The sequence below is a fragment of the Psittacula echo genome (genome assembly GCF_963264785.1).
Source record: "Psittacula echo genome assembly, chromosome: 6".
Lineage (NCBI taxonomy): Eukaryota > Metazoa > Chordata > Aves > Psittaciformes > Psittacidae > Psittacula > Psittacula echo.
In genome coordinates this window covers 64,393,932-64,408,351 of record NC_137743.1, presented here as the reverse complement: position 1 = coordinate 64,408,351, position 14,420 = coordinate 64,393,932, and the positions used below count along the sequence as shown (strand labels likewise).

General features: G+C 42.6%; 2 protein-coding genes across 3 annotated transcripts in view; both read left to right on the top strand.

Moving 5' to 3' along the window:
* TTC21B (tetratricopeptide repeat domain 21B) overlaps nucleotides 1-5,611 on the top strand; it is a gene marked incomplete at both ends in the record, with an annotated part of 44,157 nt that extends 38,546 nt beyond the window's left edge. Inside the window, 3 exons of the mRNA XM_080621593.1 lie at nucleotides 884-1,004; nucleotides 4,599-4,666; nucleotides 5,597-5,611. Coding sequence (XP_080477719.1) covers nucleotides 884-1,004; nucleotides 4,599-4,666; nucleotides 5,597-5,611 — 204 coding nt within the window. The remainder of the gene's footprint in view (nucleotides 1-883; nucleotides 1,005-4,598; nucleotides 4,667-5,596) is intronic.
* The window catches only part of LOC308222547 (sodium channel protein type 2 subunit alpha), a gene marked incomplete at both ends in the record, with an annotated part of 422,596 nt that overhangs the window by 102,830 nt on the left and 305,346 nt on the right, over nucleotides 1-14,420 (top strand). The window lies entirely within an intron of this gene.

Genomic DNA, 14,420 nt, shown 5'->3' with positions numbered 1-14,420 from the left:
GGATTGCTCCGACCCAGGTGTAGGACCTTGCACTTGGCATGATTAAACTTCATCAGGTTGGCATCAGCCCACCTCACAAGTGTGTCAAGGTCCCTCTGGATGGCATCCCTTCCCTCCAGCGTATCAACCGAACCACACAGCTTGGTGTAATCGGCAAACTTGCTGAGTGTGAGTGAATGATGTGGAGATATATATATACACACACAATTTAAGTAAATAGGTTGAGTGAAAACTTCTTTATAAAAGTCTAGTATCTGATAATATGAGTTTGGTTTTATTTTAAAAGACTTCAATTTGGTTACTGAGATCCCAGTGAGCAAACTGTTTCTGTGAAATTGGGGTTTCTTTTCTTCTTGATTTTGTACTTTTTGTGTGTCACAAATGAGAGGGGGAGTATTTTTTATCCTTATCTTCCAGGCAGGCATTCCCTTTTCTTTATGTGGGAAATTAAAGAATTTTTATTTCCCAAATAGAAGTTTTTAAAACTAAGGCTATGAAAATACCGTTTTAAGAAAACATGAAACAAGCAATATATGTGGAAGGTACAATTTGGACTTGAAATATGGCTGCTATAGGGTTATTATTAATTGAGAGAGATATCTACAGGGTTCCTGGAGGCTCTAAACATCTTTGAAGGAATACTTGAAGTGTCCTCTGTGATAAACTCTGCACTTGATTTGGTGTAACGTAGGAAGTCACTGTGCATAATTCCATATAACTGATACGTATTACAGATGTCTTAAATCAAGACTATTGTCATCAAAGTTAGTACGAGTATCACTTATGCTTTCCAGTTGTGCAGATCTGAAGTTTTTAAGCAATCAGTGTTGTTATATGTAATCTTACCTAAATAAAATCTGGAATGAATATTTCTATTTTGCAGTCATGCTGCAAGGCTTATGAATACATGGGATACATAATGGAGAAGGAACAAGCATATAAGGATGCAGCAATGAATTATGAGATGGCCTGGAAATATGGAAATCAAATGAATCCAACAATAGGTATGTATACATAACCTATAAGCATAATTTCAGGCATTACAGTAAGAATGAAAGAGCTGCCTTTTACTGGAAAGACTGCTTTTAATTTTCCATATAGTATCACTGGTTTTCCTCACATAAAACACACAGATGTTTAAAGGTGTAGTTAACAGTCAATTAGAAAGTCCCCATGGCTAGAGGTAGCAGCTTTATGATATTTCAGAAGTTTCTGGTTTTGTACAAGGTTTGGTCTGAAAGAGTTTTAGTTTGCTTTTTGTGAACATCTTTATAAATACAGCATTAAATTTTAATAATGTATTTATAGTAATGCAGTATGACCTGTCTGCTATAGAATCATAGAATCATAGAATAGTTAGGGTTGGAAAGGACCTTAAGATCATCTAGTTCCAACCGCCCTGCCATGGGCAGGGGCACCCCACACTAAACCATGCCACCCAAGGCCTCGTCCAACCTGGCCTTGAATACCGCCAAGGATGGAGCATTCACAACCTCCCTGGGCAACCCATTCCAGTGCCTCACCACCCTCACAGTAAAAAACTTCTTCCTTATATCCAATCTGAACTTCCCCTGTTTAAGTTTGAACCCGTTACCCCTTGTCCTGTCACTACAGTCCCTGATGAACAGTCCATCCCCAGCATCCTTGTAGGCCCCCTTCAGATACTGGAAGGCTGCTATGAGATCTCCATGCAGCCTCTCTTCTCCAGGCTGAACAGCCCCAACTTTCTCAGCCTGTCTTCATATGGGAGGTGCTCCAGTCCCCTGATCATCCTCGTGGCCCTCCTCTGGACTTGTTCCAACAATTCCATGTCCTTTTTATGTTGAGGACACCAGAACTGCACACAATACTCCAAGTGAGGTCTCACGAGAGCAGAGCAGAGGGGCAGGATCACCTCCTTTTACCTGCTGGTCACGCTCCTTTTGATGCAGCCCAGGATACGCTTGGCTTTCTGGGCTGCGAGCGCACACTGAAGCCGGCTCATGTTCATTTTCTCATCGACCAACACCCCCAAGTCCTTCTCTGCAGGGCTGCTTTGAATCTCTTCTCTGCCCAACCTGTAGCCGTGCCTGGGATTGCTCCGACCCAGGTGTAGGACCTTGCACTTGGCATGGTTAAACTTCATAAGGTTGGCATCAGCCCACCTCACAAGCGTGTTGAGGTCCCTCTGGATGGCATCCCTTCCCTCTGGCGTATCAACTGAACCACACAGCTTGGTGTCATCGGCAAATTTGCTGAGGGTGCACTCAATCCCACTGTCCATGTCACCGACAAAGATGTTGAACAAGACCGGTCCCAACACCGATCCCTGAGGGACACCACTCGTTACTGGTCTCCAGCTGGACATCGAGCCATTGACCACAACTCTTTGCGTGCGGCCATCCAGCCAGTTCTTTATCCACCGAGTGGTCCACCCATCAAATTGATGTCTCTCCAATTTAGAGACAAGGATGTTGTGTGGGACAGTGTCGAACGCTTTGCACAAGTCCAGGTAGATGACGTCAACTGCTCTGCCCCTGTCCATCAGTTCTGTAGCCCCATCATAGAGGGCCACCAAATTGGTCAGGCAGGGTTTCCCCTTAGTGAAGCCATGCTGGCTGTCACCAACCACCTCCTTGTTTTTCATGTGTTTTTCTCTATAGTAGAGACTTTTTATATATAACCCAATATATATCTGATAGTGGCAGATCATCAATTTATTTACTTCATTGTGATAATCAGACAAATTATTTATATGGGTTTTATATGCATGAGTAAGGATTTTAAAAATAAAATATTTAAATGTTTTTAAATATGTCTGTTTTAAAAATGATGGTTAACTGAAAACTTGGGATACTATTACAGTTCCAATTTGGATGGTTAATTCAGGTCTACACTAAACTGTCACATTTTTAGAATTATTTTAATGTAGGAAATCCTTTAAGAAATTAACTCATAGGACGAAATGCCCTTTTTTACTCAACACTTATAGTCTGTCTGTAGGTCCCAGTGCTGATGGCTTACAAAAATTCTGTTCCAGGCTTTGTTTATGGTCGCTCAGAATTGCGTGTTTCTTGTAGTCTTTAATCTGTGGTCTTTTTTTGTGCCAGTAATTTTTTTAGTGTTAGGATGAGATAGCCTTTGGCATGAACTGGAAAACCAGTGTTTTTTTAACAAGCTTGTTAAGTGTTATGTATATGAAATGCCATATGTTTTGTTTCTTTAACTGTAGCTCCTGAATGCTGCAGTGGTTTGGTTCATAATTAATCTGTAGATCATAATATATAGAAAGCAGTGTTTTATTCATGTAGCTAAATGTTTTGTGGTTTAGCTCCTGGTTTTATAACACAATTTAAGATATAAAAATGCATATGCAAGAATGAATTGCCAAAATGTGTTACCCTGTGTAGTGTGAGTCAAAAAATCAGGAGGGTCAAAGCAGAATAGAGACTCAGATCTCAGTAACAAAAATGACTGATAGAAATCTGACTTAGGTTATATATCTCTAGATATCTTAAGTATGAGTTTGGATGCAGTGATTTCACTAGTTGTTCCTGCTCCTGTAGACTGACACATGGATGTCTTGGTTTAGATATGACAGTTGTTGATCAAATCAAATGTATTAGAAAGAGGAAGTTTTAACAGTAAAAAGGTGTGGTTTGGGTATTTTCTTAGTTTATAAAGAACATATATAAAGGCTTTGAAACCCCCTAGAAGGTAGGAATTGAATAAATTACAAAAATCATTTGGTGTCTAGACAGGAGAATGCCTTAGTGAAATTAAACTTTGGAACAATCTTGCATACAGAAAGATAAGAGTGTGATATTGAAGGTACTACATACACATTGTTTTCTAGTTTACATACAGCATTGTGAGAGTTCCCATGCATAAAAACTAAAATGGTTAAAGCAGTACAAACTGCATCTGGCAATTAAAACAAACTGCATCTGGCAATACAAATGCATCTGTATGAACTGGTATCAGATCCCCCCGTAATCACTTGCTAGTGAGGATAAGTTCATAAATGAAATACTTAAAAAATCAAGTTTTGGAAATTGTATTTTTTTCCGCAGTCCTGATCTCTGTCCAGGCTGATATACTTGAGCTGTATCTTTTATGTTGGAAGTATCAGCCTAACATTTGCTATGCAACTTAGCTGCATGACTTTTTTTCAGTTGCCTGCTGACAGTGGAACAGAATAACATTTTAATTCTCTAGTTTGTTATTGCTATCCTGATTATTTTTTTCTTTTGTCCTTTAATAATGGAATTGCCTTTGCAGAGAGACAGTGTATTATAGGTCACAGTGAGAAACTCTGTGGGGTACCATAGTAATTGAGAGAGGGCAACCATTATGTATTGTCTGTAGTAACACGTGCTATCCAGAATAATGTCTCCTTTTAATTCAGACATAACTGTCAGTGTGTAAAGGACTCTTACTTACTACTTGAAGTGACTTTCAGTAGAAATTTTGATCTTTACAAGTTTAGGAGAGAGAACAGTAGAAAACAAACATACTAACTTGAGAAGCACACAGTGACCAAAATTAATTTGGATGTGATCTTTTCATTATTCAGCACAGAATTGTCACCTGTTTTATGTCCCTCTTCTTACTTACAGGATACAAGCTGGCTTTCAATTACCTGAAAGGAAAGAGATACGTTGATGCAATCGATATTTGTCATAAGGTAGAATTTGTGTATGTACTTGATACTCCGTGTACTCTAGCAACATTCTTTTACATATTGGTCCTTATTTTGTTGAGTTTAAATTTCCAAGATATATGACAATGTCAAAAAAACACCTAATTCATTAAGTTGGATTAAATTAAATATCCTCTACATAATCTGCTTGACCCTGAGCTCCCTGAGCACCAGGTAAATAAAAGATAAAGTGGCTGGCTATCATATGTAAAAGTGTATTCAAATGGTAGCACCTTCTTTTGATCCTCTGCTTGCAACTTGGTAAATCCATACAGAATTATAGCTGAAGGTGTTAATCGAATGTTAACATCAGAAGGCACTGTTAGAAAGTGACTTCCAGTATTATCTTTGTATGGTACAAACATAAATAGGGCAGATGCATAGTAAAAGGAAGGGTTACTATTACATTCTGTATTAATAATTATTAGTATTAGTAACGAAATAAATTACATTTGCTCTTTACGGGAGGTGGGGGAATGAAGGTAACTAGAAAGGACAAATTGCATGAAGGATAAGGGAGAGGAGGGAATTGAAGGGCAAGAAAATGAAGTGGGTAGAATATAGTGAAAGAACCTGAGGGAGTGAAAACATGAGAGCAGTTTATCATTGCAGAGAAAGTATACTTAAAACCTTAGAAATGTCTCCAGAGGTCACTGTTCTGAATGCATGCATTTCAAGCCACCTGGAGGCTTTATCCCCTTGGCTCATGTCTTTCACACAGAAGTGACAGGGCAGTGTGAAAGGGAAGCAAGGCATCTTTGAGAAAGCTGTTCTTGACCTCCATACATGGGAGTCTCTAGCTACAGTTAAGTATTTATGCATTCTTAAGGCAAACTTGTTACACTGTTATTTTAGGTTTAAAATGTGTAAGCTCAGTGATGAGTGGGATAACCAAGCAGTATTCTTTCCTTTTAGACACAGAACTTTTGAGTTGTTTTGTCTTTTGACAGGTCCTTGAAGCACATCCAAACTATCCAAAGATAAGAAAGGAAATTCTTGACAAGGCCCGCACATCACTAAGAACATGAGTCATTTCTTTTTTTATGGTTTATGGACTTTAATCTGACTTCAGGAACTATGAATGGAATACTGCAGTGACAGAGACTGTATCTGCTCAAAAGCATTGTGAATATGATTAACTTAATTACACTAGAGATCTGGATGATTTCCAGGAAAAATCTGTAGCGCTGACAGAAATTGTATTTATTTTCGTTCAGGAGGTAACACTACTTACATGTGTGCTATGTAAAGTGTCATCCAACATTGTGAAAATGTTTTAAAGCATATAACTGCTTTTTGTCTGTTTGAAATAGGGTAAGTTATTGTTCTATCTAATGCAGGTGCATTGTTGAGATGCTGGATATCAGTTTATGTAAACCATTTATTGATAATTATAGTGTAATCTTTTTTGCTAAAGTGTATTTCTAAAGTATAGGGGCTTATTTTTCATATATTATAAGCACATTTTATTTTTTAATCTTGAAAAAAACCAGCTATATTCATTGTTCTCAATGAAACTTACATTTTTAATGAACATCTAATATTTAAAATTAAGACCTTATGTAAATATTCAGTAAAGGCTTTTATAGATCATGCAAGTCTTACACAGAATTTATTTCTAATCAGGCTATTGTCCTGGGTTCAGCAGCAGCAGTCAGTTTTTCTCCTTAGTAGCTGCTGCAGTGCTGTGGTTTTGATTTTTGGCCTGGGAATAATACTGATAAAGCCGATGTTTTCAGTTACTGGTCAGAATGTTTACTCTGACCAAGGACTTGGTGAGTCTCATGCTCTGCCAGGGAAGAGGAGAAGCCGGGAGGAAGCAGGGACAGGACACCTGACCCAAGCTAGCCAAACAGGTATTCCATACCACAGCACATCATGCCCAGGATGTAGAACTGAGAGTTCCCGGAAGGGCTAGATTGCTGCAGGGTGGGGGTGAGGTACCGGTTGGTGAGCGGTTGTATTCTCTTCCCTTGTGATTTCCTTTATCATTATTATTATTGGTGGTAGCAGTAGTGATTTGTGTTATACCTCAGTTACTAAACTGTTCTTATCTCAACCCGTAGTAGTTGCATTCTTTCGATTCTCCTCCCATCCCTCCAGAAGCGGAGGGAAGAAAGGTGTGGGGGGGAAGTAGACTGCATGGTTCTAATTTACGGCCTGGACTTCAACCACGACAGCTATCTATTCCATAAAGAGAAATCTTTGAGATCTTTAATTTGGAGTGTTTAGTCTTTCAACATTGTATGTGTAGACACTACAGTTATATATGTGTTAGCACTCGTTTTGTTTAATCCATATGAAACACCTCTCTGGAGAAATCATCTTGATTACATAGAATAATAGAATCATAGAATAGTTAGGGTTGGAAAGGACCTTAAGATCATCTAGTTCCAACCCACCTGCCATGGGCAGGGACACCTCACAATAAATCATGCCACCAAGGATCTATCCAACCTGACCTAGAATACCGCCAGGGATGGAGCATTCACAACTTCCCTTGGCAACCCATTCCAGTGCCTCACCACCCTTACAGTAAAAAACTTCCTCCTTATATCCAATCTAAACTTCCTCTGTTTAAGTTTGAACCCGTTACCCCTTGTCCTGTCACTACAGTCCCTAATGAAGAGTCCATCCCCAGCATCCTTGTAGGCCCCCTTCAGATACTGGAAGGCTGCTATGAGGTCTCCACACAGCCTTCTCTTCTCCAGGCTGAACAGCCCCAACTTTCTCAGCCTGTCTCCATATGGGAGGTGCTCCAGTCCCCTGATCATCCTCGTGGCCCTCCTCTGGACTTGTTCCAACGGTTCCATGTCCTTTTTATTTTGAGGACACCAGAACTGCACACAATACTCCAAGTGAGGTCTCACGAGAGCAGAGCAGAGGGGCAGGATCACCTCCTTTTACCTGCTGGTCACGCTCCTTTTGATGCAGCCCAGGATACGGTTGGCTTTCTGGGCTGCGAGCGCACACTGAAGCCGGCTCATGTTCATTTTTTCATCGACCAACACCCCCAAGTCCTTCTCTGCAGGGCTGCTCTGAATCTCTTCTCTGCCCAACCTGTAGCCGTGCCTGGGATTGCTCCGACCCAGGTGTAGGACCTTGCACTTGGCATGGTTAAACTTCATAAGGTTGGCATCAGCTCACCTCACAAGTGTGTCGAGGTCCCTCTGGATGGCATCTCTTCCCTCCAGCATATCAACTGAACAATACAGCTTGGTGTCATCGGCGAACTTGCTGAGGGTGCACTCAATCCCACTGTCCGTGTCGCTGACAAAGATGTTGAACAAGACCGGTCCCAACACTTATCCCTGAGGGACACCACTCGTTACTGGTCTCCAGCCGGACATCGAGCCATTGACCACAACTCTTTGTGTGTGGCCATCCAGCCAGTTCTTTATCCACCGAGTGGTCCACCCATCAAATTGATGTCTCTCCAATTCAGAGACAAGGATGTTGTGTGGGACAGTGTCGAACGCTTTGCACAAGTCCAGGTAGATGACGTCAACTGCTCTGCCCCTGTCCATCAGTTCTGTAGCCCCATTGTAGAAGGCCACCAAATTGGTCAGGCAGGATTTCCCCTTAGTGAAGCCATGCTGGCTGTCACCAACCGCCTCCTTGTTTTTCATGTGCCTTAGCGTGCCTTCCAGGAGAATCTGCTCCAAGGAGTTTGCCAGGCACAGAGGTGAGACTGAGTGGTCTGTAATTCCCCGGGTCATCCATTTTCCCCTTCTTGAACTTCACCTGACTGCCATGATTTTTCATATATGATGGCCAGTGGCTTAGCAACTTCATTCGCCAGCTCCTTCAGGACCCGTGGATGGATTTCCTCAGGTCCCATGGACTTGTGTACGTTTAGGTTTTTAAGATGGTCTCGAACCAGATCCTCTCCTACAGTGGGCCTAAGGTCTTCATTCATTACAGGGAATTATGCTCTTGTCTCACATACAGAATATACCTGTGGCTCTTTAAGGGAGCAAGAGCATGTCATGAATGAATGAGAAGAATAGTCTGGTTATTTTCATTGGTGCAGAACTTCTGAAAACATCAGATGTCTGACAAAAATCTCTGTTCATGCTGCTGTATTTGGTTTTCAGATAGCACTTGATCTTATATGTATTTGACTAGAAGAATGTTTTGGTATAAAAAAAGAATACTTAATGCTAATGATTAAGTTTCTTAATCAATTTGAATTTTCTCCTTAGGTAATTTCAGCTTTTCATGTTGACATTATGTAAAGTAATTTTCACTTGATTTTGGGGTTTCTTTTTTAAGACAAGTCAATGTTAAAGCTACAAAAGGGAGCCTAATTACAATTGTATCTAATCTTGCTTATCAGTAATGAGGTGCTGTATCTTGGGTAATTTTATAGCCTTGTTTCCTAAATAGATTGATATGCCTCACTTACGCAATGATGCTACCTACTGGTGGTTCCAGGCTCTGCATTCCAGTGCTTTTTGAGCTGTTGGTCAGCTAAACTGAAATTAATAGATGCGTACAAGGGCTATAACACAGGAGATTTGTGTGAATGTTAGAATTGAGAAAAGACCCAAATAAGTGGCTTCGCTTTACCTAGGGAACCTTGAAACTCAGGATGTAGTCTTATCCCTTCTGTTTAAGCACTGGCAATGAATGTGTACATAACTGTACCAAGCACAGTACAGGCTCCCTGTTTTTTTGCCTGCAAGTTGTGCAACATGTTAGAGCTCTGAGGGAGAAGTTTAAGAGACTGGAGCATGGGAGTGGAATGAGGAATGTGGAAATATCTGGAAAATACTGAGGCTGGAGGGAACTGTAAGGGAGCTGGACTGTGGTAGTGAGTACACTATGAATTATTAAACTATGCTGTTTTAATGTTTTTTTTCCCACTGCTAAAAGAGTAAATACTTAGGCCTTATCAAGACAGTTTCTAGAAAAAACACAGCATTTCTTTGTGCACAGCCCTAGTCATAGAGGATCAATGTGGTTTTGATTCCTCAGGAGCACTACAATAACATTTAGCTGAAATTTAGAATAAAAATATGTGGTTTTATATCAATACATGCAAGATGTTTTCAAAAAAGACAAGACTAATGAGCATCAACATCTACTTTATTTTGGTTTTATTATGAGCATGAGATAGACACTACCCTTTCATAAGATGGGTAAAAGATTAGGTCATTACAATGGTAAGTTACAGAAGTTAGCTGATAGAAATTGGGCTGAGACTTTGAGCTTTCATGGCTGACTTTTGGTGAAGGGTGTTATGCATACACCATGCAGGTAAGAGATTTCTGAATTCCCATTAGCCATCTTGAGCATATCTAGCCGCTAGTGTCTTTTTGTAGATGAGGTCTTTAAAAGAAGAGTGCGAATGAGGCACATCTTTGGATTTCATTTTTTTTAAAATGGTGGCTATAAGTAGTCCTTTAGAGAAAATCTTGCTTTAATGTAGTGTTCCCAGAAGGAATAAATCACCTTTCCCTTTTGGCTTATATAAGCTGATTTCAGTTTTCCTGTCCTTACTAAATCTTTTCCTTCTTTCTTTTTTATTTTTAATTTCTGGGCTCAAGGAATGACATCGTTTCATTTCTCTTTACTCCAACTACTTGAAAGTATTAACTTCAGCTTTCCTCCTGCTTTTATAATTTCTTATTTTAAAAATGCATGTCCTGGTAGCTTGGGTTTTTCTTAGCTCCTTTCTTAATAAATGGTTTTGAATGGAGGAGGCTCCTGGGATGGAGGGGAGTCTGTAATGCTGATTTCAAAGAGCTGCAGTCTTTAGTGTGGTGTTGCTTAGCAACCCATCTTCCAGTTTTTCCTTTGGTGAATAAAAGTGAAGCTGTGGTTTCTATTGATTTATTCAGTGAAACTGGAAATCTAAGCATCTGGTATCTATAGCAACATAAGCCATAGGTGTCTCTTCTCCTCTCCCTTTCCCCTGCAGGTATAGAATGCCTAGAACATTTTCTAGAGGATGTGTAAGCAGTTCTGGTAACAGTGTACTAAATAATGCTTCTGGTTTAATTCCCTACAGCTTTTTTCAGATTTGTACCAATACTAGAAAGATGGTCTAGAAAGTATCATTAGCTAAAATAATTAGTATAATTAGCTAAAAATAACTAAGCTAGCAAGACTCTTACTGAAAAATAGAAGTAATTTGCATTTTCTTCCTCCCTGTTTTTGGAATAGGTTTGACTAATCACAAGTCATTTCTCAAATGTGTCTACAGCAGTTTTCAGAAAGGCTCATAAATCAGAAAACTCTGCTTTACAAACCTAAACTTTAATCTTGTTACCAATTAGATGAGTGGGTGGCTTTATAAACATGATAGTTTAAACAGAGTTTACAGTGTTAGAGAATTTGTGGAAAATCTTCTGAACAAATTAGCTTTGAAAGTGGTCCAGGAGCCATTGCAGGGAAGTCTTGATAGTATAGGTGGAATCTGTCTCTTTGGAAGTTGATCATAAAGAAGTCCTTAGTGTATTACCTCTATGCAGTGCTAAACAACGGGAAAAATAGGAAAAGAAATTAAGGAAAAAATTTCACGAGCAAGTACTTCTCCATTAGCTTGTGATTATGCCACTTGTTAAAGGAAGATCACTGTTTTGTCAGTTTAGACTCCTTACAACTGTGATTTTAGATTTCTGGTTTTATTGACTCTCTGGTTTTACTTCTTGCTTCATCTTGCAATTAAATCAGAACCAATTTTTTTTAGAAAACATTGACCTGCCTTAAAATGGGCCATCACTGCAGAAATCACATGCTTTATCTGTGCTGAAATTGGGTTTTGTAATTATGTGACATGGTGCTTGCAAAAAGAGGAGCTAAGTGACTGGTCTAAGTCTTGTTCTGAAGAACCTTTGTTTAAGCTATGTGCCTGTTAATGCAGGCTTTATTCTGGAGAACAGCAGCTTTGTAAGTTTGCACACTAGAAACTTGCCTTACTTGAATTTTGTGCTTCGAAAGGCTGAATGTTGGCTATGCATGTCTGAGGTGATGTAGTACTTCCTACAGTTCAGGCCTCGACTTTCAAATGCATAGGGAAGGATTTTAGCATGTTTAAAATACCAGAACACACTAAGTCTGATTAATTCCTGTCTAACTCTTCATTAGGTGCTCATGGGGAAGATGAATTCAGTCAAAAAGTACTGGTATTAACATTTCTGTATAGTCAGTATAACTACTACCAATTCACCATCTGTTTGCTGAGCAGATTTAGCTACCTGCAGCTCGGCAAGGTGAAGGAAATCAGCTTTGGAGACTGCAGTTCTAACACTTCTGTTTGAAAGTAGGAAGAAAGGGAGACTGTGTGCTCTGCTAAGGGAAGTTATTAGCAAACTTTGTGAGGTTATTCCTCGGTGCTCGATGCGATAGCCTTTCTCTCACACTGTGATCTCACCTCTAAGGGATTTTGCGTTCTGTTTCCCAGCAACGTGCACCGGGAGCGCTTGATCAACCACGTCTTGCACGGCATAGCACTTAAGTGACTGGAGCAGAAACCGCAGCACCCCGCCGCGATGCTTAAACAGCACTCCACAGTTTGGATGTTCAAGCACGCACCGAGGGCCATGCCCTGCTGCGGTGCGCATTATGTAATTGTCTAAAAATCACATTGTCCTACGGGTGCAGGAGGCGAACGGGGCAGCGCGAAGTGTTCCGCTCCAGCAGAGAGCGGGCCGAGCTCTCGGCTCCCTCCGCCGCAGCCCGCAGGCCCGACCGCACCTCGCTGCTGAGGGGCTGCCCTCACCCCTCTTCCCTGCTTCACCCCCTCCCGGCCAGGCCTCGCTCCCCGGTGCGGGGCCCCCCCGCGACCGCGTCCCCGTCATTCCTCCTCCCAGCTCGCTCCTGCCACCTCCGCCTCGCGCGGCCCCACAGCCCGCCGCCGGCGGCGACAGCAGCTGCCTCGGCTCGCGCACCTGGGCGCCAGGTGAGGGCGGGGCCTCGCGCAGGCGCAGGGCCGCCCGCCCGCGCGCACCTGGCGGCCGCCGAGCGGAAGGCGCCGCAGTCTCAGCCCCAGTAGCAGCTGCTGCTGCAGCCTCCTCGCGCCGTGGGCGGCCTCCCGCCGGGGCGGGAGCGGCGCGGAGCTGAGTGCCGCGTGCTCCCCTCACGGACAGCTGCGCAGAGCCTGCGTCTTCTTCCCGCCGGACGAGGTGAGCTGAGGGGAACCGCGGGGCGGGGGAAGACCCCTGCCATGAAGCACCCGCGGGGCGGGGTGAACCGCCGGCACTGGGGGAACAGCGAGGAGGAGGGAGCTCCGGCTCCGGAGCCCCACTCCGCGCGGCCCTGGTCCTCCTTGGCCGCGGGGCAGCAGCCGGTGCCCGTTCGCCGCCAACCGTCCGGGTGCGCGCGGCACGGGACACACCGGGCGGGAGGAAGTCGTGGCATGGGGGAGAGAGGTCCTGGGGCAGACACGGGGCTGGGCCTGCCCGACGGATCCCACCCCCCCAGCCTTCCCCCCAACCACGCTCGCTCTCACACGGTCCGCACGCAGCCCCCTCACATCCCACAGAGGCAGCCAGCGCTGGGCGGCTGTCGGGGGCCGAGCCCCGCTCCGGGCAAACGTGACTCGGGGCGCGGAGCTCGATCTGTGGGAAAAGGGGCTGCTGCCCGGCAGCTGGGCCAACAGGTCTCCGGGAAGTGCTGGCCATCAGCCGGATGCACTGTCCAAACCAAAAGTATTGACTGAGGGAGGTGTCTCTTAACCGCATTCTGATCCCGCCCAAGTATTTGCCCGCAGCTCCGCACTGGTTTGATAACAGCAGGGTGGTAAGTTTCACTGTGTAAGCTGCCAGCTTCCTCTGGTATATTTCATCCCGTTCGAGTGCTTTGAAGCTACTAGATGGTCTTTTTTCTCAGGCAGTTTGTTAGTTTCCCTTCTACACAGTAGATGACAGTACTTATGAATGTTTTCTTGGCTCTGGAGAACTGACAGGAAAAGTGAATTGTAATACGGATAACCTTAGTGTCACGGGTTTTTTTTTTTTTAACTTCTTGTAAAATATGCGGACAGAGAAGTATTTATAAACATTCTTACTGGTTAAATAAAAATATCTTGTTGGGAGTATGAATTTTACATATGCATCTCCGTTGTGTTTTACACGTTAGTCTTCTGCTACAAAACAGCATCTTTTGTTTAAAAAGTTACATTGATCTATTCAGTCTTGACTAAAGCCAGTGTCATGCTGCGGAGCTGAGTGACAGAGTTAAAGACTGAGTCGGAACAACCAACTTATGGCTTTTGACTTCTTTTTTTAGCTAGGCTTGCTCAGTAGCCTGGTCAGTTTGGCATCCCATACTATCATCTCAAGGCTTCTCAATAACACAGCAGAGTAAAAATGAAGCTAGTTACAGAGAGGCCAGATTGCTATTTTAGTTGCACCGTGGGAAGGAGCAGAAGACCAGTTTTCCTCTTGCAACTGCTATTGCTATTTAACTTCACCTCTCTTCTTGGGTTGGGTAATACCAGCGGCAGCCTGGATATCTTGACTTGTGTTAAAATAGAAACGAGATGCAGCTGCCCTCTCTCTGACGTTTCCCAAAAGCCTGTGGTTGTAGGTGACAAACTGCATTGCTTTGAGGTGTTCCTTTTTGCTTTGCATAAATTTTTTGCTTTGTTGGTCTGTTCTGAGAGCTGATATTTAAGTGCAGGGCTTCCCCTTTCTTCATACTCAGTGTAGAGAATCATGTTCATAATATGAATCACTGATCAGGTATCTGCCAGAGCTGATGAGTTTCTCCTCCTAATCTGCTCATTTCT